We start from the raw sequence: 26876 nt of genomic DNA, 5'->3' as shown, positions 1-26876 counted from the left end.
CAGGTTCAGCTTCAGCCCACTGTTCTTCATCCACCAGGTTATCTCATCTAGTGTTATTTATAGGAGCTGGGTACTGATGTAGTTACACCTCGTTAGACCTCAGTATAAGCTGCTGGCTTTTCAGCCCATATCCTCCCTTTAGTTTAATCAGAGACCATACATACATGGATTCCGCATATCAGATCTAATGACAGAAGTGATGCTCATTTTACTGCTTTTCCCTTCCTGACCACTACCACTTTCAGATGGCATAGCGATATCACATGGGACACCATGGCAATTGCTGCAGACATCCAGGAAACGGAGCATGAATTTCTACCCCTCCTCAGCTACTGGCAGGAAACCACGTATCAGTGCTACTAAAAAAAATACATAGAAGAAGAAATACAGTTTGTAAGTTTTATGCTAAAGGTCCTACCAAGTGCAGAAAACTATTTTCTCTTATGTGAGTTAGTAGTTTGCCTTTGGTTAACATCTCTGGCTTTGCTGAGGACTGCAAAGAGTTGATACCAGCAGTCATTGGCTGAAGCCTAGTACACAGAGTGGGTTTCACTAGCATTGGTCAGCTAATGCAATGTTTGAAAGCAGGAGGAGGTGCTGCTTCAGAAACAAATGAGGGGTTGACTATATCCATCTGAAGTAGTAATTACGTTTCCTGAATCTTAGGCCATGCTGAAAATCCTTGATTTGTGATTCCATTAGAGTATGTGCTGTTTTCTGGTAGGTGAATATACGGAACGCTGAAGCTGTTTGAGAACTTGCACCAGTTGTGCTTGCCCTAATTCATTGTACTTGGGACTCCACACTGATGAAGCAATTCACCATTCTGGAGAGCTGCTTCAGGCAGAATGCAGCAGCTTCCGGAGAAGCAATGGAAAAACAATCCCAGCCTTCCAGCCCCAACTGGCACCACTGAGTTTTTGATCTCTAGCCACAGAAGAGAATCAAAATGAAGTACATTGATGAACAAAGAGTAATGGTGGGCAATTCAAAATGTAACATATTGAAAAACGTATACAGTGACAATGTACCAGACCTTCCATTTATCCTTTAGCAAGCAAGGTGTTATCTTCCTTTAGTGAGTTCAGAATATTTCAGTCTGTAAATCTTTGTCAAAGTCCTCAGCTGACGCTGGAGATCAGGTCCATGATATGGCTGGTGTTTGTGCCCGACCAAAGATGACTATGAAAATCTCAGGATTGTCATCACTGCAAAGAATCAGGGAAGTTGACTGCATATTGCACAGTATGTCCTTTGTGCAACGTATCTAAGATCAGGCGAAACTTGGCTGTGGGTGAACTTTCATAAGCCTTGAGAGACGAATCTACAGTCGGAAGGATTGTTCACTTTCTGCAAAGTACAATTTATGCTAATTTTCATGGCATTGCTTGCTTAAAAGACGCTAAGACTGCCAAAATATTTGAAAAGGACACAACTGGAAGAAGAGGCGTTATATGCGTGAAATAGAACAAGAATCTTTTTTATTCTATACAAAGAATGACTGAATTTTTACACTGAAGTTTTGATGTGCAATATGTAAATAGCATAACTCTTTATACTGAATTTTATCTGAATTGAGAAATTTATCTGAACTGAATTTATCTGAGAAAGTAACTTTAAAAAAAATGCATTCTTCATCTACAATTTTAACTTGGGAAGACTTTTATAAAGGATGTCTATTTTTAAGACAATGCAATTTCTCCGTGTTGAGGAACAGGTGGTTCTGTCTCCTTGCATATTAATTTGCAATTATAAAACAATGCCATTTCCTTAGAGGAGGTTAAAGCAGAGCTATAAACTGTCAATTTTCTCTTCTGCTGGGAACAATCACTTTAGAAAGAATATTCACTATGAGGTACATAGATACAAATCTTCCTGACAAACATCTCCATTGGAGAAAAAGAGCTGTCAGAAGACCTCCCACCTCCACATATCAGAATGGGTCATGGGGAAGAAGCTCTTTCAAAAGGGAGGTAGAAGTGTGCCCCAAAAAACCACAGGCATAGAAACATGGAGCTAGCCTGGAGAACAGTAAATACGAGTCAAATCTGTGTTACATCTGACTTCACCAGTTTTGCAGAAAAACAGCACTTCTATGGCAGACTGCACTGGAAAGCAGAGCTAGCTCTTTGCTCTGTTCTCAAAGCCCCTTACACAGAAATTCCCCCAAAAGATCAATAAAGAGCTCTCCTTTGTGAAAAGCAGCCTTTGTGCCAAGACAGTCTGCTCCAACCCCAGCTCCTTAACACAGGAAACATGGCAATACGATCTCTTTAAAACATGGGCATGTCAAGTTAGGCAAACCTAACAACACTTGTTTTAAGAAGGAATTGACTGTCACAGTAACTCTCTATTGCTGTCCAGCCAGAGCAATATTGCTGTTTCTTAAGGGACCTTCAAGGACTTTTGCTTTAAATATGATATAAACTTCAAACCATGTTCGTTCTGATGAAAAAACTATTTCCTAAGGACCTCCCATTTTTAAACTTGTCAAAGAAGTGATGCAATTTTGTACTGTCATCACCCTGCCCCCACCAAATCCTTGGTAAATCATTCAGCTGCTTCGAGCAGCAGACTTGACATGAAAACCAGACTAAAGTGAAGATAATTGCATATAAGGGAGACCATTTTTTTCACCAGCAAGTTTCTTATAGAAGCAAAAATATGACTAGTAAAAGCTGGTAAAGACAAGCTTTCTATGCACAACTGCAAATGCCCAGGATTCAGAGCTCCTCCCTGCTGCGTTTCTTGTGCACCGAGATTTTCTCACACCATTTCAGCTAAGTAGGTACTTGGAAAAAATGATGCTTCCTTCTCAACTGCTAGCAGTATGAATTCAAATAAACATTTATAGTTAACTGAGATTAAATCTGTGAATCTTTAAAGTTTTGTTGTTTGCTTTTTCAATTGTTCCCCTTTATGTTGTAGCTTCCTTAGTAAATGTTGCGAACGCAAGAAAAAAGGCACACATGATTGAAAAATGAATTACACAGATGTAAGTATTCAAAAAGCCACTGTTGGAAAAACAGTATTTTTCAGGGTTATGGTTGGTTTGAGAGGTTTTTTTGCCATGTTATTACACTAGATTAATGTTTTATGCATCACCTTTAAAATTTTAAACGATTTGGTTTCTCACTGCCTTGAAAGAGAAGGAAAAATAATTCTAAAGTGTCAGTAATTTTCTGGACCAAAGTTTGCAACAAACAGGACATCAAAGAAGAAAAAGTTACGACACTGCCGAGGCTCCAGAGTGCATTCCATTTTCTGGGGCGGATTTGGCTTGGTGCAGGGCAGCTTGAATTCTGAAATGTGTTCTTGTTTCCATGGAGTAATTCTTGTAGTTTTGTCTGAAACAAAAGCAGATCCACTCTGATGAATATATATATTTTAAACATTTTCAAGTTATCCTTATATTATTGTTCTAAGCAAAACAACTGTAGACAGCAAAAAAGCCTGTCTTCACAAGCTCCTTTGTTGCCTACTCTAAAATACAAGGCATGTGTCCTAGGCAAACAATGCAGCTCTTTGTTCTTTATTTGTAGTTCCACTGTCTGGCAATTACCAGAAAAATATAGCTTAATAAGTAATTGAATCTGTTCCACTCAATCAAAATATTGAGTTCACATTAAATATCTATAGCATCCACTTCGTTTACATTCAGAAATTAGATTTTTTTTCCCCTCTGAAAGTATAACTGACAAAATTGAATACAAACATTTTCTTTTTTTCATTTTAATAAGATGGACTCATCTTAATTCAGCAGACACATTTCAAGGAATTAGAAAAAAGACAAAAAAAAAGAAGATGGACTCATCTTAATTCAGCAGACACGTTTCAAGGAAGTAGAGAAAAGACAAAAAAAAAGAAAAAGAAAGAGAGAGAGGCTGTCCTGAACCAGAAGAGGGAAACACCCCATCAACATCTTGTGGTTGTCAACAATGTGTACTGTGTGTAGGAAATAAGGCCAGACAATTTGCTGCCCTAGAAGCTTCGAAAGAGAAAGTGGGCACACACGAGACTCCGTATCAGCTTTCGAGGAGCAATTCACCAGCCCGGGGAAAGACTGGCAGGACTTCCCCCACAAACATCTAGTGGCTGACTCAGCAGAGGCATCTGCCTATAGTCTCCAGTAGCTATGTCACACTCTAAAGAGTTACAGAAATGTTAAAAGAATCTGTATTTTCATGGAAAAGCTTATATAAAAAAAGAAATTTTGCCCCTAGGACGACACAGAAAGTGCAGATCCTACTTAATAGAAATTAACATGTCAGCTCTTGCAGGATGGATACAGAATCCAGATACCAAAGAGGATTAGGCCACGCTAATTTTCTTTTAGAAGATATTTGTCATCTTTACAGAAACATAACGTTAAGTATTAAACAGTCTGTATACCTTAAAAGCATTTCAGTTCAAAATTCGTAATTCAAATCAAGCATGGAAGCATGGTACCTTTGTCTATAGCAGTGGCAGTCGCTTTGTGAAAACAAGGAATTCCACACCCATCCTACACCAGCTTATAATTTTATGTATGCAACACCCAAGAGGCTAAATGAGAAAAGGAGGTGACTGGGTTTGCTACATGCTGATCTGAAACTATTTGGAGTTTTTTCTTTAAGTTAAGTAGATTTTGTCATGCAGATACTGTATTTCTCATCAGTAGGCTGATATTCTTGCTTGTAGCTTACAGTAATACAAATAGAAATAGAAATATTTCCATGCATGACCAAGCCAAAACTGTTTATCATCTCATTCCACTCTTTCTCCCAGAGTGAAACATTCAAGCCAGCAGCAGTATGTGGATTTAGGTCAAGCAAATCAAGCGTCATGCACAAGCCGAGTGCTCATCTGCACTCCTGCCAATTGCAAACATAATTCTGCAGTCCTGAAAGCCACCACGGACAACACGTTCTCCATCTAGTGGCTGCAAAGACATTCAGCATTTTTAGCTGAAAGCTTATAAACCTTGTGCATTTTAATGCAGTGTAACAGCTACAGGTGGAAATGTAAGGACTGCACTTCTTTTTATGACTGACTGAAACAAAGGGGGCTTTTGTGGTGTTTGTGGTTTGTTTTTTTTTTTTTGGCGTATCATTACAGTTTCCATGAGTTGTTTGAGCATAGCAAGTCTGAGTATTAGCTTTCCATACACTGGGTAAGAACAAATTTTTAAGAGCTGCTATCTGCTGGTGCTCTTCTTCAAGCCCTCGAGGGGACCTGTGACCTGAACCACACAGAGCCGTCGGAGGAAAAGTGCAACGGCTGAGCAGCAAGCGACAGAAGTAACAGACGGAATGAGAAGCTCGGAATGATTAATTTCTAGATCTCTTCTTAAGAGAGATTTGAACAAAGGAAATGAGGACAGGAGAAGAGGCATGCTTTGAGGAATGTGAAACCAACTGAAACACTTTCCATTGCGTTTTGCTAATGCAATTTTTGCTGTTCTTAATATCTTCCATGAGTCTACAGAGAACCAGGCTCACAAGCATAGGAGATTAAGAACTGCAATATTTTAATTTTTGTGTTGACAGGCTTTTGGCATAATCTTCGGTAGGCTGATTCACCACTTTGTCTTGCATAGTGGACTGTCTTGGACAAAAGCTCAACACAAAAACTCTACCTGACCTCTCTGAAACTTGGGGCCAGACATCAACTTTGTAGCTGCTAACACCTGCGGCAGTGACTGGTGTGACTCTCTGCACTTGGAAAGATGCAGACATCTGGACTCATTCAGGATCCAGGCAGAGAGGTGAACTACCCTGCTGCAGGATGCTTGATGAGGGCGAGGGTTGTTTGGTTTGGATTCCCTCTCTGCCACCCCCGCAAGAAATTTTGGCCCAGCAGAGTAGTAAAGGCTCGGACAGAAGCAAAAACTGTATTTTGTTAATTTTATAATAAAGAACATACATGATCAAGTCCAACTATCATGATCAAGTCCAACTATTCCTGAAAAACCTACTGTGCTAGAAAAATCAATCACACAAAATAGTAAAAGCAGGCGTTTCAGTTGCCTTTCAGATGCAGATGAAACAATACAAAGATACTAAATGCAACCTGGAGCATTATCTTAAATGTATTTCATCAAGAAAACAGCACCGCTAGCCATCAATTTAAGTAATGCTATTTTAGCTGTAACACAGAGCTTTGATTTAATTTAATATATCTTTTATGAATAAGTAAATAGACTACAAAAATTATTACATTTTGTTACACATGGATTATTTCTTATGGAAGCCTTTTACATTCATATTAGCATCTTAGAATTTTTTTTTTTTGCTCTTGTCAGAATGGATGGGTAAGTCACAGACTGAACGATCAGATAATGTCTACCACTAGAAAGGGCCAAACCAAAACTATGGCATGCATGCTTCCATTGAAAAAATGAAACAATGAGTTTCCATTATATTAATGAAATGTTTCTGCTTCCCGCTAACCAGTAAAATACCATACTGACCCATCAGACATCAGCACAAGCTTTTCACTTGCTTACTTTGCTCTTTCCAGTAGTTTTATTGCTTTTTCTCTTCTATCCTGGTCTAGATACAGTATCGCCAGCTCCAGCAAGGCATTTGGAATTAGATAATGGTCGTATTTTATCTTCTTCTCACTGCATTGGAAAAGAAATAGCCTCAAGATCTTGAAATGATATATTGTTTCCCTCATTTAACAGCTCCAAACACAAATAAATAGGAGATTAGCTAAGATCAGAAGGGGCAATCAATCTCTATTACGACACTTGTCATGTTCTCTATCCAAAGCTACCTTCCAGGTTATTAAATGTGTATTTTGCATAACCATCCTACACAGTATGTTACTTCTCAGGATTACAAAATATTGCCTTTATTATCAGGGAAGTATTAGAATATATAACAATATTATGAGCTCTATCCATGTGAACTAACAAAGAGAGATGCCATTCACTGCATGATGTATGAAAGTTCCAAGTATACCCATGCTGCCACCTGTCTCTGCAGACTGCTTTTGGCTTTTTGGGTGCAGCTTCTTCATGAGTGGTAAGAGGAAGGGCGGGGGGAAGGGAAGTGGTATCTCAAAAATTTTATGCACCTATATAGTCCCCAAAAAAGGACAAAATATCTCAGTAAAAAGTGCAGATTTGCAATTCTTCTTCCATACATGGCTAACAACACTGGCCATTAAAATGGTAATTCCTTGATATCAAAGCAACTGAAATAAATACTAAAGATACTGCAGTCCTCTCCCTTCTGTGCATATCACAGCTGCATCTCCTCTTACTTGAAATGAATAGTTACTGAGAAATTCAAGAGCTCCCCTATATGCCAGGTATGAAAACTTACTTTAAATAGATGTAATTAAAATGGTCTTCTGCTTCTGAGATCTTGCCCAAATGCTTGAGGCATAAGCCCTTTAACAGTTTTATCACGCACTGGTCATCTGCTAGTAATTCTGTAGCTGTAAGATGAAGTAAATGGCACATTTTAGAAAACTCTAGAGCAGCAGGGACTTTCCTACCTGTAGGAAAGCTTTTACATAGGTAGGCGTTAGCACAATCCACTATATGTGGAACACAGGACAGAAGGAAGTAGCTGGTCAATTTAGTTCATTTAATGCAGAGACAAACACGCATCAACCTTTTCATAATTCGATCAAACTTTGCCTAAAAACTGTTGGGCTGTTTTTTCCCTCCCTACTCCCACTGAAAGGCTATTGCACAATCTTATTGTTCTGACACCTAAAAACTGATTTAAAGACTCCACTTTGGAAATATTGAGGTCCAATTTATAGTCTCTTAACCTTATGCCTTTATTGCCCTTTAGTAGGTATAGCTCTTCTCCTTCCTTGACTTCTAGTCACGTGATCTATTCATACGCAAGTGTTTTATCAATTCTCCACCTTTGTTTGGCTAAACAAAAATATGCCAAACTTTGCTACCCGCACCTCACATGCCCCCATCTTCTTACCATACCTTCTTTTCACCTCTTTTGATTCTATACTTCTGAGTGCCCAGAGTCTTACCAGCCTTACCAGTGCCTAGTTCAAAGTCATTACTAACAACAACCTTTCTCCATCAGAAAATTTTTGCATGATACATTTCAAAGAAAACATCTGCTTTTTCACAGCCATTCCATATAGGCAGCTTAGTCTTAAAGCTTACAAGCAAAATCTTCAGCTTGCTTGCTCATTTCCAATTCATGAAATACTAGCTAGTAAGGATTTCTGGAAAATGTGTGATGCTGCGCATCTTGTGCTATCGAATGTCACCCTGTTTCCACTACTCCAATCCTTACCTGGTTCTTCCTCCACCACTCCAGCTGATAGAATGCTGATACGTACTGCATTAAATAGTTGCTCCCCTTTGGACTACGCAGTTGGAGGCTTTGATCCTACAACTGGAGTCACTTCTATTTCTAAGTCCCACAGAGGCCCCTACATACATATGTCACCCAAGCAAATCCTAGGGAAGATGCCCGAAGACTATGCAGCAAACTAACTTACAAGGAACAGGGAAGAGGGCAAAAGTTGATACACAAAGTATGTGCACAGTGAGATGACTCAGGGCCACAGAAGAGGTATTTCATAAGAATAATTAAAAAAAAGCAGATCAGTTGTCTCTTCTGGAGACATGAACACGTTCACATGCGTGTATTTCCTCTACTTATATCCTACAAACTGCCCTGGATTGTATAAGCAAACATTTAGGGACCTATCCTAGACACAATTATGCGTATCAGATTTGCATTTCTAGACGTTACTTCCACTAACAGACTTCCTTTTACATCTTATATGGTATAACGCTGCTAGGAGCACATCCTCAGATTCATAATTTTATGCTGTTATATTCTTACATTATGAATCTAACAGTAATACAGAGAAAATACTTGAAAATACAATAGTTTAGCCCCAAAAACTGTCAGGAAAGCATGACACCTAGAAACAGCAAGTCACTATTTGAAACAGGTAATACTTTAAATTGTTGGCGTGTTTAAAATATATCCCACTTTTCGATTACATGTCCTCATAGTGTTTTATAAACATGAATCAGCTTCTACAAATCCCTGTGAAAAGCCAGCCTTATCCACAGTTTACCAACTAAGAAAAAAACGGGAACAGAGAAATAATTCACTTATTCAAAATAATGTAGCAAAATGGGTGACAAAGAAGGTGAAAGGGTCAAAAGCCTTCTAAGATGTCACCTTCACTGAAAATATTTTTCTGTTCTCTTTTTCAATTAACTAAAAAGGAGGTAGCTTTAGCCGGTCTTTCAAATCTTGTGTAACACAACGTGCACAGGAAGACCAAGGTCCTAGAAAAGACTGCAATGCAGCGATTTAGCCCATATTCCTTTGTCAATAGGGGCTTGATCCTTTTGCAGGAAGGTAGTATAATAATAATAATATCAAATATTTAGTAAGAGAAAACTTTGTGAGAAAAGCTGTGCAGACTGGTTGCACTCCATAGGAGCTGGGAAAGATTGGCAAGAAACAAACATCAATTCAACTTTCTCATGGATGGCTAATTAATGGACTGACAGAAGATGGGGTAGCAGAGCCTGTTCCAGTTCAATATTGTCCCCTATCTTATGCTCATTCATAGGGCAAAGGAAGCGCACCCCTGGTGTCCCAGCTTTCTATAGCATACTGTTGACACACAAATACAATTCAGCCCAAGGTCACATCATAAATTGACAGCACTTTTAAAACAGAAGACCAACTTGTCTCCTTCTATTTATCCTTCAAAACTGAAATACAGTATCTGAGGATAACAAAGCTTCATGATCCAAGTAATCAAGTCAATGCATATGCTGATTTTGATCTAGCAAAATAAACAGTCCTTTAATACTTGTCATAAACTATTCCTAATACACATCTGTGGATGGAAAATCACTTGCTACTACTGTAAGTATTGCTATATTAAAAAGGAATATTATTCCTATCTGCATAAACAGTTTATGGTTTCATTATCTATGTTCCTCCTATGATCAGATTAACTTTACAAATGAGTGTCTCTCTTTATTCACAGATGATATCTTTAGGTATTGCACTGTGAAATACCTGTTTAAACCATATCACTGATTACCTGAACTTCTTGCCAATGCTTCTTCTGCTTCAATTAAAGTCTCTAACATGCCTTCTGTTAAGTTGGGACATTTTCCAATTACAGCATAGCCATTCCAGATATACATCATTTCCTAGGGTCAGGGAGAAATGACAGCATCATTAATTACAGTACTAGATAAATGCAGTTATCAAATACTTTAGTTTATCTCTGTATGATGAAAAAGTTACAGATTCCTTAAATAAAAAGTCAGTTTGTCAAAACGTATTTTCATTGCAACTGAAAACTTGTTACATTGGTTTTCAGAACAAATTAGCCCTGGAAGACAACTAAAGAGCCATTTACTACACACAATGCAAGGAGGTTTGCTTGAACAGAATGAAACACAATCTCACTTTTAGATGAAGGCAAGTACCAACAAAACAGACAGACTTAAAACATACATGCCACATGGCTAACTGTCCCTTGATTAAGGTCTCCTCTTTGTTTTTCAGTTCTATCCTAGCCAGGGCAGTAGTAACTATAAATAACTACAATGTATTGCTACCACAGAAAAATATGAAATCTCAGGACAACAAAACAAAACCAAACCAAACCCAAAAACCCTAACATTTAAGTCAGGCTTCAAACAAACCAACCGAATTTTAGAGCTGAACTGTAAACCCCTTGAACTCCTCAGGTTTGTTTGATGTTCCCATAGAAAGTAAATTCCTTCTTATTCAACTGTTCTTAAGAGTAAATTTTATTAAAAAGTATTGGTTTAATTCCTATTTGTTACTGGGGTTCTCTCTTAGAGTATATCACCAGACCAAATGAGCCCATTGCCACTAGCAATCACAAAGTTAAAGATATTATATTATAGAAATATTAGAGAGACTTACGATGGGTCCTCATGACAAGTTATTTATTCTATTTTTTTATATGACCTAGTCTGTATTTGATAATTTAAAGCTTTTTGATAAAATTTCTGTATAGAATAACAGAGTTCTGGAACTATAATACAAAAAGCTGTAAGGCTAGAATAGCTGAAACAGTATGTTAACCCCCGACACTGTTGTTTTCACCATCTGGTCTCTGTTGATTGGAAAACCTGTGCTGAACTTACTGTATGTAGTGCAGATTTGTTAACATGGTTTTGACACAGAAGTACTCAAACTACATTTATTCTAGGCTAAATCTCTGAGCTAAGACTTGCTTGAGGACTCGCTCCTCTCAGCAAGTCCCTTCACAGTGAAAAGAAAAATCCTAGAGATGAGATTCTGCACCCAATGCCACATTCTCAGAGTGCTTTTAACTGTTCAGCTGCGGCATCTGCTGCCTCAGAAATGCAACTGCAGCAGAAACAAAGGACACAGTGCCCGGCCACTCCAAGGAGAGCCCTTAGTACAGAAACCTGTTCTGCTAAAATCCCATTAGAATAGCCCAGCCAAACCCCAGGTGCGTACATTTCTTACCCTCTATAATCTCTGAAACCTGAAAGGCAAATCAAAGTAACCTAATTATTTCTCTCATTTCAGTCTTATGACTTAGTGGAAAGTGGCCTCTAGTGAATACCCAGGCTATACTGTAAAAACTCTATTTCTTCAAGAAGCACTGTGTCACATACCCAGCTGGTGGGCTGAGAAACGACTACTCTCTGGTGTCTCCAAGGGGCTCTCCTTGTTCAGGCATTTTCTTAAAGAGTATTTACTAATTATCCATCTGCTTCTCGAACACAACAGCTCAAAGCACTGCAAATGTTAACACCACTGCACTTGGCAAATCTGTGGAGTCAAAATCCTTTTATGTTCTTTTACGTGTTCTTTGCAGACAGATTTTTGTAAGTGTACCACGAGCAAGGCAATGGGTGCCTTATGCAGCTGTTCTCATCTGGCCACAGGGAACTGGCCAGCATTACAGGCCAAAAAAAAAAAAAAAAAAAAAAAAAATCAACAGTATGCAATGGTTTTCTGGAGTGGCTAAAGAATTTGGCTGTTTCATGCCAGCACCCGTGAGTTGCTCTGGAGAGCACCAAATTGCAAACATTCAGGGGCACATTAAATAGATGCTTACATGCAGTCTCCGATTCTTGCATTGTTTCCTTGATTTTCTTTTCCCCCCTAACTTGTACCTTAAAGTTTTCCTTTGGTAGTCTCAGTAAATGACACATGACAGAAGAGACCTAGGGCAAAGTTCCTCAAAAGGGAATCAAAAGAAAGCTGTTAGGAGCATGCTAGTCTATAGCTGGAATAATGAGTTACACATGCAACACATTTACGTGTCACAAACAACTGGCTTAGTTCCCTGTGGCTGGTGCATGCCCCAGTTTTACAGCATTCCTCGCATTCATTTGGCTTTGCTTTGGGAACATTCCAGTCTCCTGCAGAGGTTTTACCTTAGAAACATGGAAAGATACTATTCTAATTATCTCATTTTTATTTCCATAAATTAAAAAAATGGTAATAAGGGTGTGTGTGTGTATTTCTAACTTACCAAAGGTGGAACAGGCAAAGGAATGGGGTTTGAAGAAAGATATCGTCGAGCTTTCCGAATTGCAAACTTTTCTGTAGGCAGTGATTTCCCTGCAATTTTCAGTTTCAAACTGGGAACAATCCTGGAAGTTTAAAGGCAAATGTAAGGAAATTTTCCTCTGTAAACCTCTGGAAAAAACCATTCAAACTTAAAAAAAAAAAATCAAACCAAAGAACTTAAAAAAGCTGTTACACACTGAGATATTGCTACCTCTAGGGAAGCTGAGCAATACATATTCACAAAAGCTGTCTTTATGCAGGGCACGTTATCTCTAGGCTTCCACTTTAATCAAGCAGGAGGAAGAGGGACTCTTCCCCACCCAAAGAATAAACTAGATGATGCACCTAACTTATAAAGGGCCCATCTCTCTTCACAGTCTAAGAAAGAGGCAAGCTAGCTTTTGTCAGTGTCCCTCCCATTGTCCCAAAGACCAAACTGATTCACTTTGTAATGGATCCCATATCCAGTGAAATCTGCTTGTAATGATTATGAAAGATACGGAAGACCTGAAAAGTATCAATATATTGTAAGCACATAAAAAAGTGATATTTAGATTTTCTAGAAAAATTGTAAAAAACAAAGTAATCAATTTTCTTTGCCTAGCGAAGTTTAGGCATTTTTGAGTTTAAACATTACAATTAGGTTAATTGACTGTGTTAATAATGCATATATTCACTTGCACATTTAACTACTTCATATTCCTCTCAGACTCAAAACCCAAGAATCAAGTTGTACTGATGTTGTGTCCGCTAAGGAGGCACACGTCTTGTAGCATAATCCATTGAAGGCTTTCAGACCTTACATGCCATTTTGATTAAAGAAAAATACTGAAAAAGAATGTGAATATTACATGCAACAGCAGCAGCCACTGTATGGCTGATAGACCTAATATCCTGTCTTTAAAGTATTTCCAGGCCAGTAGAAATCTGCTGTCTGAACTCAGGGTCCACTTTAGTCTAAGGGAATGTTTCATTCTGCAATTTCTTACCAATCCAATGTTACTTGCACAGATTCTCCAAACTGCACAATGAATTTTTGTCTCTCTTCCCCCAACACCGTGCCGTGAAAAGATAGGAAACTCTTGTAACTGGGAGTTAGCAAGTTTTACCTAAATAATTCAACTTCGCTGTCTCCAAAAGGACTGCAGTCATCTGGTCCAAACATACTGAGATAAGCAGCTTTCATGTAAATATAAGTAGCCTGCAAATGCAATCAAGAATATCTGTACAGAAAAATGAATTTACAGCATCACCATTATTGACATAAAGCACAAAATAGCAACAAAGAGGAAGAATTTGCTGCTTTTGCTCACAGACAGATGTAATCTTACAACATTTTAAGCAGGAGGTAAGTATTTTAGAAAGTGGAGTATAGAATTTTTTTTTATCATGTTTGTCTCTGTTTATTTCATATCACTTTATAGTTTATGTCCACGTTCCAAGAACAAATGTCATGTTTATGTAAAGTGAATTTTTATTACTCTCAAGAATAAATGCTAGGAAACTCATGAAAAGGTCATGCTCAGAGAAAAAAAAATACTACTATATAGTCTATGTGTCCAATCACAACTTGGTAGCATACCTCAAATATTAGGTTCTAGAGAACATGAAAAAGTTTTTGAAGGGTTTCATGATTTCAGAGTATGAAAAGTACTGATTTCATAGGGATTCCTGAGCAATCATACATTCAGCAACCAAGGAAAGCAAAGCAGCAGAGAATGTTACAACTCTTACAACAGTAGAGAATAACAGTTGGTGAGTTCTTGAGTACTGCTTTAAGGAATCTACAGTAACCGTTAAGTTTCAGGAGTTTTCTAGAGTATTTTAAGCTGTGCATATATGTGACCATCTTTCATTTAGCTCATGTAGTTACTAGTTTGCGACTATCTCGCTGCACTGTAGATTACATATTAATAGGAAGCATCTTCTCTGCTTCTCTAAGGCCCCTGCAATATAATATAAAACTCTACACACAGTATAAAAGGATACACGTTAATATTCATCCTACAGCATTTCAGGATATTGAAGCTTTTAGCCAGGTGATGCACCCCTGGCTGTGGGAGTTCTGTGGGAGCTATTCAGACTAACGCACCTGGCTGAACGCGTTGCTGGAATCCCCAGGGGCACAGGGGGGCCATACCGCAGTTTTCACCCGAGTGGGAGCACTGAGAGAGTTGCTCTCACCTGGCTGCTTGGACCGTATGTCGGTTTTGGTTCCACTTGGCCAATACATACAATGTGTAGTAGAAAAAACAGAGAGAGATACCCTCCCCACACACATAGTCTGATCACATTAAGAAGAGACAAACCTCCAATTAACCACACACCTGCCCCAGCCAGACTTAATCCCTTCTGACAGACTCCCCTGGGGCTCAGGGGAAGATGAAGGGAGGAAAGCTACCAGGGTTCTGGATGGAAGAGCTTCTCCCTTTCAGACACACAGGGCAAGGCGCCTCTTCTAATTATATTTATTATCCTGGAGGCACCACCATGGCTAGCCTCACTCATCACCAAAAGAGCTTATATCCATAATGTAATGAAAGAAATGGCAACTTGCGCCATTAATTGCAATGTGTTCATGACACAACCAGTCAATACACAGCAGAACATCTGTAACAATCTGTTCTTCATCTACGTCAGGCCCAAAAGATTTCTGTTTGCCCACAATCTGTTCAGATTTGAATGTCTGCAATTCACATTGTTCTATAAGAGCCACAGCAGACCAGGTTTTGTTTTACAATCTTCATCTTCAAAGCTACAAAAGCTTCAAAGCTACAAAAAGTCAACTCAATCTGATTGAAAGTTAATAGATACTACAGGGCCTTCTGCCCTCCTGTTCCAGTTAACTTACCTTTGACCAAGTGTTTTCTTTGCTTAGCAGGTCTGCATAGAAGAAAGCCATCTTCCACTGGCGCTTGTAGGTGAAGCACCACATGAGTTCCCAGTAACACATGTGATGAAACTGCTTCCAGTATTGCTGAGCCTCGCAACATTCTTCATATCTATTAACTGCCTGAACACAGAGATTTCCAAACACTGCCTTAATCGTGTGTAAATGCACATACACCAGTGCTGTAATAGACACTGGGACTCCATGATCTGCCAGCATGGCTCCTGCAACTTCCAAATTATTAACAGCCCGGTATTCCCCAAAATCACGTCTGTTGGCTTCACACAAGAGATCCTTGGCTCCACAGTCATCCTGGCGTTAGCAAGTTTACCCCTGCCACAGAGCTCCCCATAATTGGAAGTTATATTAAGTCCTAAGCATAGGCAAAATGAATGTTTGTGTCTAGGGAAATTAGAAAACGAAAGTCAAAGGACAGATGCTCAGCTGACATTTATTGTTGCAGCTCCCAAGGTTTCAAGGGAGCTACCGCACTGCACACCAGCTGATACTCTGTCTCAGAGTATTTTGGACACACATTCTTCACTTGCCTAATTCTTTCAAGTCTTGTATGACTCTCTACTCAGACTGAAGGCAAAGGATTACCACTGGATGTTATTAAAAGCACAACTTGCTTCAGGATAGGAAAGACAATGAGAAAACTGTGTCATTAATACTGGTGGACTAGATTATCACCAGAAATTGAGAAGGGTAGCAAAACAAGCTGGTCAAAGCTAGTCAAAATAGTTTTCAAAATGATGAATTTTATGTAATTCGTAAACTATAAATTACATATAGGCCAAAGCCACAGGAAGCATTAGCCAAAAAGGAAACATTGTTCCTGGAGGAGTTTTTCCTAAAGCTTTCGAGACTTACTTTCCCAAGAGCAAAAAGACTACTTACCGCATCAATATTACCCTTTAGTGTTTCTATCCTGCCTGCAAAAAACAGGAATATGGCTCCCTGTAATAAATAATAATAAAAATACAAGTATTCTATAACAGTTTTCAAGCTGACCATGCAGTCTAAATTTGGCAAGAAAACATTGAATGATCATACCAAACTAAATTATGACTCATTTTACCTTTGGATAGCGAGCCAAGTAAGGCTTAAGTAGTCTTTCTGCCTCCTCAACATTTCCCTTTCCTGTCCCTAGAATGCATAAAAATGCAAGTGATAAAAATATTAAGAAAAGAAAAAAGAAAAAAAAAAAGAAGAGAAAAAAGAACAGGAATGCAAAGTACGATTAGCCATCCTCATCTGGCCAATATGTAAGCTCCACTCTCTGATAAGTAAGGCATAAATACACGTTGGTGTTGCACTAAGCCAGCAAGCAGGAAGAGCTGAACAACATTGTGCTTACTGACTTGAAAACTCACTTATGCGCAGCCCAACACATTTTGTAGAATGCTTTAGCAGGAGATAACAGGGAAGTGTATCTCAGCGGGAAGCTATCACCTCCCAAAAAAGTCAGGGATGACATATAAACGTGAACAAAGTATTCAGGAATTCATCACTTACAGACATTATTTTAACCTCCCAAATAATGCACCTGACTACTGAAGACAGATCTAGTTCTCACAACTTCCTTTGCCGTCCCCATCGTCTCCCTTCTTATGTGTTAAGCAAACCTCCATCGTGAAGATTAAGACACTCTCTTCAGTTATGAGCACTATTGTAAAATCACCCACAAATGAGGTATATTTAATCTGATCATGAACAAACAGTTCACCAACAAATAGGTGATGGAATCATCTTTTTCCCCTCTGTGTCCCACAAGAACTAATCAAATCCAAGAGTTATTATAAACAATCTTACCTAACACAAAGGTCATGAAAGTATGATAGCAAAGCAACAGCATGGTACACAGCACCGACCTAAAGCTGTATGATGATGCTCCTTCTTGAAGCTGCAGCAGACCATGCTCCTGTGCAAACAGAGGTGAGGAGGACAAAGTATTGGAAAAGAACAAACTACTTGCTAGTTTGTTAACTTCTGCAGTGTCATCTACAGATTGCTCACTCACCAAATTCCCAAAATGTACTGACATACATTGCTTACATAGCAATCAAAGATAAAAACACACATATGAAATTATCTAACAGTTTTTCATGGAGTTACTGCTTAGCCTGGAAAACATCTGATGACAGAGCAGCAACTTGGGATTTATTACATGGTTAACATAAGAGAATGTTAGACAACTTATCACCATCATCCAAGTACTGCTAAACAGCATTCCAGAAACAAAAACCAAAGTTTTGAAATGCAAGGCAAATAACACATATTGCCATTGTACAGTGTATCCATGTTTGTTGTTATTCACTGCATAAGCAAATTAAAGATGTCAAGAAAAAAAATCTGCAACTAGCAGGGCAAAGGATAACAGGGCAAAAGGATGTTTTTAAGTATGTTAAGAACAAAAGGAGCTTTGCAATTATGTTGGCCCACTACCACCAGTGGAAAAATATGATGAAAAGAAAAATATTTCTGTTCCCTTTGGGAAGAACTAAAGCAATCAAGTATAACGCTGTGTTCATATTCAATGCGAGCATGATGGATAACCAGCTATAAGGATTCAAGCTCCTGAGGCAACAGCATTTAGCAGCCCATTCTAGGATGATTCCATTATATCAACAGCAAGACTATAAATATACAAACATATTAAACATGAGATCTGCCTACTAGTAAATATGCACAGTAAGGTGTCCACTGTGTGCTGGGGAAAATTCTGTTTAAAATTTACACTTATGACTGCATTGGAAAGTTACTGGAACATGATGTATGTGACTATAAGGACAACCTTTCAAACCAGCTACACTATAAATAGGGACCCTGAGGGATGTCTATCGGAGCTACTGCGAAAGGTATCAGAGAAAGCACTCAGAGCATGATCTCAACACAGATTTTCATCCTTTGTGTGTCCTTGTCAACAGATGGGTGTTACCCTACCTCACTTCTACCACCTACTGTGTAAACCCTGAAGCCTGTAATCATATTCTAATTTTCATCATACGTGTACTTTTTCACTTAACTAGTGTGGTTAATTTTGTTTTCACATAAATACAGTTATTTTGTGTTTTTAAAAATATTTTATTACATTAATTACTACTATAAGGAAAGGTACCATTAACACACGTATTTGCAGGTCAATTAGTATAACATCTAGCCTGGACAAAATAATGAAAATATTCACTTGCATGTCACTTCAGAAGCAATTAAAAGATAGTAAAATCATTACTGAAAATCAATGACTTAATGGAAACCAAGCACTCAGCAAAATAAAGCCAACTTCATTTTCTGCTGAGAGCAAAAGTTTGATTGATACAGAGAAGTAACAAAATATGATATATTCAGCTTCTTTAAGCTGCCCAGATGAAAACCACAAATATTTGGATTTAAAAAAAAAGTAGCACTGCAGCACTGCAAGGTAGAAGTAAGACAAAACATTCTGTGGAATGAATTTTGGCAGAAAAAAATTCCAAAGTAGATTTCCAAAGTACGTTTTTTTGAATTGAAAAATCTTCAGGCTGGATATTTCACTGAGCCTTTACTGACATCAGTACTAGGCCTTACAGTGTTTGACATTTTCCATATAACATAAAAACACACATAAAATGGCTGCTGATCACATTTGTGATTAGCACTAAGAATGATACAGGAACAAATTATATCAGTCATATAGAATAATTTAAGCATTTGTCAAGTTGATTTCACTTACGTACTTCAGTCCCAAAAATGTATTTTAATCCAGCCAAACACAAAGTTATCATCTGTACGGACAAGGAACGCAATCCACACCCACCCTATGTGGGACTGCATCCTGGAAAGCAGTAACTGTGAAGTAACTGGATTAAGAACATTGCGCATTCCTCAGAAGAGGGCTGCAAATCTGGCATACTTGAGCCTAAATTCTTAAACTGAGTAGTTGCACAGGTATGGGAAGCTCACCGAGCAAGTTAGTTCACTCTGTGATATGTCCATAATCCTATTTTGTCCAGTACAGGTATTAAAGAATGCTTACTTTTCACTCTGCCACTTGAATACCCCAAACTTTCTATATTAAAGTAACAATATAATCAGTAGACACAGGCTGAAAAAAAGAAATCTAGAAGTAGTTGTTAGTATTACAAAGCTTGCTTGTAGAAAAGGCTGCAACAAAGCTGCTTCTCAAAAAAACTCTTGCAAACTGCTTCTGTTATGATGAGATCCCCAGGAAAGTGGGATGATGAAGGGTGTCACTGGGAAACGTTTTAGATACCACATTCAGTCAGCCAGCCCTCCTAGGCTCCCTCTGTGCCTGGCAGAGACAGAGGTACTCCTCCAAGGAACAACTCAGCACAGAAGCATAGGTCAGACATTATGAATCGCCTTTTCAAGCACCTATTCTTTCTCCACAAGGAGCCTACAGAGATTAGCCAGCAAACCTCATCAGCTAAGTGAGGTGTCATGAGTTGGGCAATACTATTACACCCACGTAATCCTCACTGGGGATCAAGCTGTGGATGTCAGAATCAAATCACAAGCAGCTACTACTTGAGCCTAAGAAGTAACTCCGTAAACAAACTACACTCACTCTGCCAGTCACTAAGTCAATATATGATATTTAATTGTTAGGACACACCTTCTAACCATAAATAACCCATTAATATCTCCCACACCTATGCCACAGGTAATATGAGCAATCCCAGAACACCAGGAATGAGCTTCCAAACAAAGTCTATTATAGGGCATATTGCTACAATATAAAACAGATGTCAAGGCAGTAAGCGCTCGTGATTTCTCCAAAATACTTAAATGACATTAACACATTTAGTTTTCGTTTCCACACAAAACGTAAATTACTCTGGAGGGCATAAGGTATAATGCAGAGCAGGGAGCAATGACATTTCTTAGAGACAACTGTGATCCAATATGACGACCCTCACCCTTCTGTGCAAGTTGCTTGTAACATCCCGCAATCTCTTAATTCCCGAGACTGTCACTACATCATGTCAGTATCTCATTGATTTGATCCTTGTTCCAAGACATCCAACTCTCTCTCATTCAGGACTCCCCACATGAGCAGTGGGGATTCCCACAGTGAATGCAGGACAAACAAGGACAATGCTCAAAACCATTATCGGACAACACTGAGACTGGTTCATATTTATTTCAGCTGTCACTGATTAAAATCCATCTCATCAACACAAATTCCTGAAACGAAAGCTCTTGAATGATATTTTAAATCACTCTCTTTTAATTAGGGATCTTGACAATGAAAGCAAAGCAAGGTCATCGTTCATGTCCCATGACCTGATCACATTACTGCAGACTTAGCAAGGAGGACGGATACTACTAACAGCTTTTATGAACAACTGACTAATTAAACTGGTAGATAGGGCATTTAAATGTATTCCATGAAATAATTTTAGATTTAACCCTCATTTAAAATTTGCAGAAGAGACCAAAATGCAAATCAAAAAAATGCTTAGTGGGAAATGAATTCAATTTATTACAAATTGAGACATCAAAAACATTCTTCAGCTCAGCTGCTTTGGGAAAAATGTCCTCCCATATCAAAAAGTATAATTTGAAAGAAATTGTTTGTATCTGAAAGTTTTCCTGCCTTCCCCTGAAATCATGCTGTCAGCTGACCCTCTGACAAATTGCACTTAACATATGGTGGACTCACGTCAAACCTTTCTACAGTTCAGCAGCACAGTATTTGTAATTGTCTATAAAATAAGAACAAGAGTAAATACTAGCCTGAGACCTTACAGAGGGTTCAGTAAGAAAGGTTCAGTGCTTATATGAGAGCTAGTGCAAGGACTCTTCTGATCTCGCACCAGAAGTTAGTTATCATTAAACACAAAAAGTCCAGATGGGACACATACTCCAACTACGGCCCAGGGAGTGAGGAAGGCATGCCTCTCCAGCACAGCGTACCTGACGGTGTGCAAGACATACCTCTGCCCACAAAAAATTTCTCACGAAATTGGGCAAAACTGCATTGGACCTCAATGCTCAAATGCAGGGCCTATGCCATTAAATACAAGTAAGCCCGTATTTTGACTAATGATACAGGGGAAAGGAGCTTGAACAGTGAGAAGGGCACAACTGGCACATCTTGGAGTGGAAGGGAACAAATGTTCCCTCAGGCTACTTTTACACTTTCTTGATCTTATCCTACCTATTATTTTGAGACTCCAGACTGCTGTTAAGTTGATCGCGTTGTCCACAGTGCCCACAAATGGCTTAGGAAGTAATGCTGCTTTGGGCATGTCCTCATTTACTATCAGACATGACATGTCTGAGAGACGAGAAGAGTCCCTAGGGCCAAATCTGCTGGCTTCAAGGCAGATTAGTATTGTGGAAGATATCGCAATGCAATTTTATATCCAGTTTTAATAAACACATGACCCACACCAAAAGCAAGCTGTCCTCCAGTGCACTGTAGCTCTCTCAGGTAAACTGTAAACAGCTCAAGGCATTAACCACGGCTCTTTTGTCTTTTGCACAGTCTGATGCTCACCATGAGCATTTAATGGAATGTATTCAAAACTTTCTTCCGGATGGGATGTAGCACATGACACACAAACTTTCCCTCTCCTCCTCTGTCACTGTTTCTTTCACCTTCCAGATTCTTGTCTGTACTGCAGGGGACAGCTTCCTCTTGCAAGCTTTGGAAAACCACCACTGGAAAGGATTGCGAATGCAATTGCAATTTTGCTTTTGGTTTTAGGTGTCTGACTCACAAATGTTAAATGCAGAAAGACTTTTTTAGGATGTTAAAACAAATGACCGTCAATGAACTTTGATCAACATGTTTAAAATACTCTTTTTTTATGGTGTGCAGACAACAGCTTTTTGCTTAAATTTACGGTTATCTAGGTCATGCTTCAGGTGAGTTATTAAAAAACTGGAACAGGAGCTGACTCATCAACACAAATATCAGCCTACTCATAGCCATACAAGAAATCCCAGGGCCAAAAGAAAAAAACAGAAATTCAATTAGAGGGACAATTTTCATCTGCAGTAATAAGATGAGTGTTCAGCAAAGTATTCTCAGAACTCTGCTGGTAGGTGAATTGCTCTTACATTTCTAGGAGAATATTTTGCTTTAGATGCTCTTTGTTGTCATAACTGACAGGTAGAACTATTTGATTTTTGCCTCTACTGCTTGTGAAAGAGCTCCTGGTCAGCTCCTGGAAATTTCCAAGTTCTAATCCTTGCTCTGCCAAAAGCTCCTTGCTTTTAAACAAGACATTTTATTTTCAGATCTAAGATCCTTCCTGCAAACTAATAAAATGGTGATGACACTCATCCACCTGTCGTGTAAGGTTGCAGCTCTGATTAAGGAAACATTTTTTCTCCTTGAAACTTGTTTTGTAAATAGAAAGCATTACAAAAGAGTTAAGTTTTAACTTGTTTATACAGCTTTTGTTGTGTTTGCAGGACATCAAACATTTACCTTACCCAGCATTTATGAAATAAATGTGACTAGTGGTTTAGGCTAAACGGACCATGTTTTCTTAATCCAGGAACCCAACTTTGAGTGAATCTCATGTTCTGCTGGTTGAATGAGAGACAAGGGCAGGTACAAGGTATCAAGGCCAAGATATTCCCATCAATTTAGTATCCTACTGTGAAACAACAAATCCACAAAAAACTAACACAGCACTTTCTGTGCATCTGCCCTGCAGAATAACTCAGGTTCATGCGAGTTTACTGGTGCTTCATTACTAAACTTCTGTCCTTAAACTGCATGCACAAACAACACAGGTCAGACTGGTTACTCTCTAGGCAAAAAAGCACTTACTCTTTTAGGTAAAGAGAATTTAAGTGCCACACTCAAGTTATCAGTTGCTCTTAAAGACACAGAGAAAAGAAATCAGAAATGAAATTGAATTTTTTTTTTCCCAACTGGATGTCATGCAGGAACCTGTCAGGGACATTCAGATACCATGACAGTAACTATCAAGTAAGCTAATATATTAAAGGCTAAGAATACACTTTTGGCTACGGATTTCTAAGCACAAGCATACATCAAAAAGACCAGCAACTAAAAACCTAAATATGTTAACATAATTGCATTAGCCATTGTCTTTATCATATTTCACAACTGTATCATCATTGAACAATAGTATCACAATCTTTGAAGTGTAATAGTTCAGACAAAAACATAAAGGAAAACTGAGCTGCACGAAAGCATCAGTGCCAACAGCGTGCGTGTGATATCAGAGTGTTTCAGAGGGTTACAGCTAATGTGAGGAAGAGAGAAACTCCCGTCTCCATTTTTTAATTTAAGAGTGAGGGGGATGTACCAATAATATTTAGTTCACATTTACCTTGTTTCCAGAAAATCCAACAAACTCCAGTAATCTCAGAATCCGTGCAGGAAACATGGACAATGTCTATAGAAAGAAATGCAACAGTTTTGCAGTAATAGACTTTGTGCCTCTCAGCTACCAGCTGCCTCCTACAACTTTTCCAAACACAAGAAATAATCACTAAAATTACTAAAAACATCTTTATATGTTTATGGCTAAATGTATACACCTGCTGTATTTTACATATGATTTAAACAGAAATATCTGTTTAATACAGGGACCCTGTGTCTCCAGGATTCCCTGCATAGAAATATGTTTACATAGCACATGCTTAGTAACTCTAGCACTTCTTGGATGTTTCAGAAATACTGGGTGCATAGTACATATTTGTTCTTTGTGCAGTAAATCTAACAGTTGGGCATGTGCTAGACTCAAAGTAATGCAAGCAAGGGGAAGCACCAGGCACTTTCTGCAGCCCATCATCTGAACAACCATGTCACCCCTCACCATCTCTGGGTCAACACCTCTGACATACCAGGAACCATCCTGCACTATTTGACTACCTGCTTTCTGACCAGAACACAAGTAACAACAGCCAACAGTGGCCCGAACAGCACCCAAGGCCCCATTCACGCACCCTGCCCCACCAACTGCCCTGCTAACAGCCAATTCCCTGGTTGAAGTCCCTGGTTGCTTCCCAAGTGCCATTTAAATAGTAAATAGAAGTCAACAAGCACAAGAAACTGCTGCTTTTGTGCAAGGCTTCTCCTGGCCCCCAGCCCAGTGGGTCCCTTCTCACGAGACTGTAACATCTTCCCCTCCAAATGCCTCCCCAGCATCGGTCACCTGGCTAATGAACACCCTTACTGGAAGCTGGGCACAGGCACTCAGCTATATTCTCAAATAACATGCCCTTAGCCCATGTCAGATGAGATAATTTCTCAGTTAACAATTTCCCCATGAGGATGAGCAAGTGGGTCTGCACACACTGAGCAGTATTATCCACGTTGTGGGTAGTAGTCTCTTAATTTCTAAAGGGCATTAGTATCCGATGTTCTTAGACCAGAGACTAGGATCCTGCAAGTGTCAGCGCGCATACCTAATTTTAACCGTATGATTAGTAACACTGATGTCAGTGGAACTTCTCAGATATTTAAGTTAAGAACATTTTCAGGAGGTTGTAGGACTTCAGCTCAAGAGAAGAACTGTTGGTACATACCAGATTAAATGCTCCAACTCCAAGTTTTACACCTCCCTCAAAATGAAGATGGTTCTCTCCTTTGACATAATGCGGAGACTGTATGAGACTGTCCAGCTCCCTGAAAATGCACAAGATTCTGTTACATTGTCAGCAAATAAAATGATTAATTACAATTCAATAAGCAAGCAACCCAATTACCTTGAACTACATAGTACAAAAAAGGTCAATTTGTCATCTCACCCAGGTGAACACCACCTACAACATTTTGTTGGATTTATCAACAAATCATTTCTGTCACATTACTATCAATTCAAAAATATGGAGTCATGGAGATGAATTCCTGTCAAATAGACGTAGACAGTTTGCAACCACATTTCTGCCTGAAAATGTTTCCAGAATGTCTGTTGGGAGCAACACCAACCTTTACTACTGCAAAAAGAGATGATGGGGCAGTGCAGGAGAGTTACATTTTAATTAGCAAATTTAAGTTAGCAAATTTGATTTGAGTTTCACTAATCCCTGGATTAGATATTCCTTTTTCGTGCATGTTCATTCAAAAGAACATTTTGTTATATATAGGAACAGACAATTGTAAGAAATATTTTAAAATGGGCAGGTATATCAGAAATTACTTTTCACTTGTTTTTCTAACTTTCATAGACCTCAACTTTGTAGTGTTCTTTATTTCCCTGTGTAATCCAGCTGGATTTGAACCTGTTTTGTGTCCAAGCTTTCTATAGCTATGTGTTTTTCACACTATTGTTTTAGTTTATTTTGTTAATTACTGGGAGAAGAAAAACACTGTTTTAATGGCAGCCACACATCTGTGTTCAGGCTGTCATGTGCTGGTTGCTGCCAACAGATATAGGACTACTCATTGTAATTGCAGTCTTTACAATGGACATGCATTTAGAGTCGCCCTCAACCCACACAAATATGGACACTGTCATCTCTCTCCCTTTCAGTATACTTCTGGAGAATATGGGCTGGATGCTGTTTTGTGTCTGCTAGACACGTGACTTTTTGTGGCTGTTCTGAGTCCAAAATTAAAGTTCTAAAATAAAACAAAAATATGATGCATATTTAGCTTTCACTTTTTAAAATTATTCATATAAGTCTGTACTACCGTGAACGTTTCCTGATACTTTTTATTCACTGACAATAAGCAAATGTTTCATTCTGAATTGTTGTTTTATTTCATTCCATCTTTTTTACAGTGCATGGTAACCTTTCCTCCCTGAAAGAGAGTTTTAAAAATTGTATCTTTGCAACATTTACTCCTCCTGTCTTTTCAGAGTTGCTGTTGTTGCGATTATCAAGCAGTACTGCTGACAGCAGGGAAAGAAAAGATAGCTTTTTATATCAGAAACTATGTTGTAAAAAATATTGATAATCAAAGCAAATAAAGTCTCATTTCCATATTTCATTGTTTTCTCTGTAACCTGTTGCACCACGCTCTCAGCAAAACTGCAATTATTTCTTCCCACATCAAAGGTACAGTACAAAAATCGTAACTGCCAATCTCACAAACAAACTTTCCCTTTGTTAAAATACATGTTTTAGTAATATGCAAGTTGTTATTAGCATTCTTTTGAAGACGACCACCTAAGAGCTACTAGATTTATAACACTTTGTTTTTACATAAACTAGAGCTGATCTTAATTTATTGAGGCACAACTGAGTATGCTTCCCATGGTGTACATTTTAATGTAATTTTTAGAATTTACTACTGCACTTCAAAACCTTTTGCATGCATTGAAAGTAGCTCTCCACAACTTCCTGGATGAAAAGAAATCTGCTTAAGCAGATGTTTTTGGCTTATAGACACTAAGTAATGTGCATATTGTGAGTTCACATAAGCATCCTTGCTTATCATTTTCAATGGCATGCACCTTCTCTTTAGAGTAGAACAACTGCCGTACTTAACCAGATTGCAA

The 26876-nt window shown here is 38.6% G+C and overlaps 1 protein-coding gene across 1 annotated transcript in view; it reads right to left on the bottom strand.

The window, feature by feature from the left end:
• Positions 1-3226: 3226 nt before the first annotated feature.
• The window catches only part of TTC39A (tetratricopeptide repeat domain 39A), a 36480-nt gene continuing 12830 nt past the window's right edge, over positions 3227-26876 (bottom strand). Inside the window, exons 6-17 of the mRNA XM_009582319.1 lie at positions 24958-25057; positions 23757-23822; positions 17248-17356; positions 16514-16581; positions 16333-16392; positions 15394-15555; positions 13652-13743; positions 12505-12625; positions 10054-10165; positions 7314-7428; positions 6488-6604; positions 3227-3347 (exon numbers count right to left, since the gene is read on the bottom strand). Coding sequence (XP_009580614.1) covers positions 3227-3347; positions 6488-6604; positions 7314-7428; positions 10054-10165; positions 12505-12625; positions 13652-13743; positions 15394-15555; positions 16333-16392; positions 16514-16581; positions 17248-17356; positions 23757-23822; positions 24958-25057 — 1243 coding nt within the window. The remainder of the gene's footprint in view (positions 3348-6487; positions 6605-7313; positions 7429-10053; positions 10166-12504; positions 12626-13651; positions 13744-15393; positions 15556-16332; positions 16393-16513; positions 16582-17247; positions 17357-23756; positions 23823-24957; positions 25058-26876) is intronic.

Source organism: Fulmarus glacialis, unplaced genomic scaffold, assembly GCF_000690835.1.
Source record: "Fulmarus glacialis isolate BGI_N327 unplaced genomic scaffold, ASM69083v1 scaffold6557, whole genome shotgun sequence".
Lineage (NCBI taxonomy): Eukaryota > Metazoa > Chordata > Aves > Procellariiformes > Procellariidae > Fulmarus > Fulmarus glacialis.
This window is presented reverse-complemented; position numbering and strand designations above follow the sequence as displayed.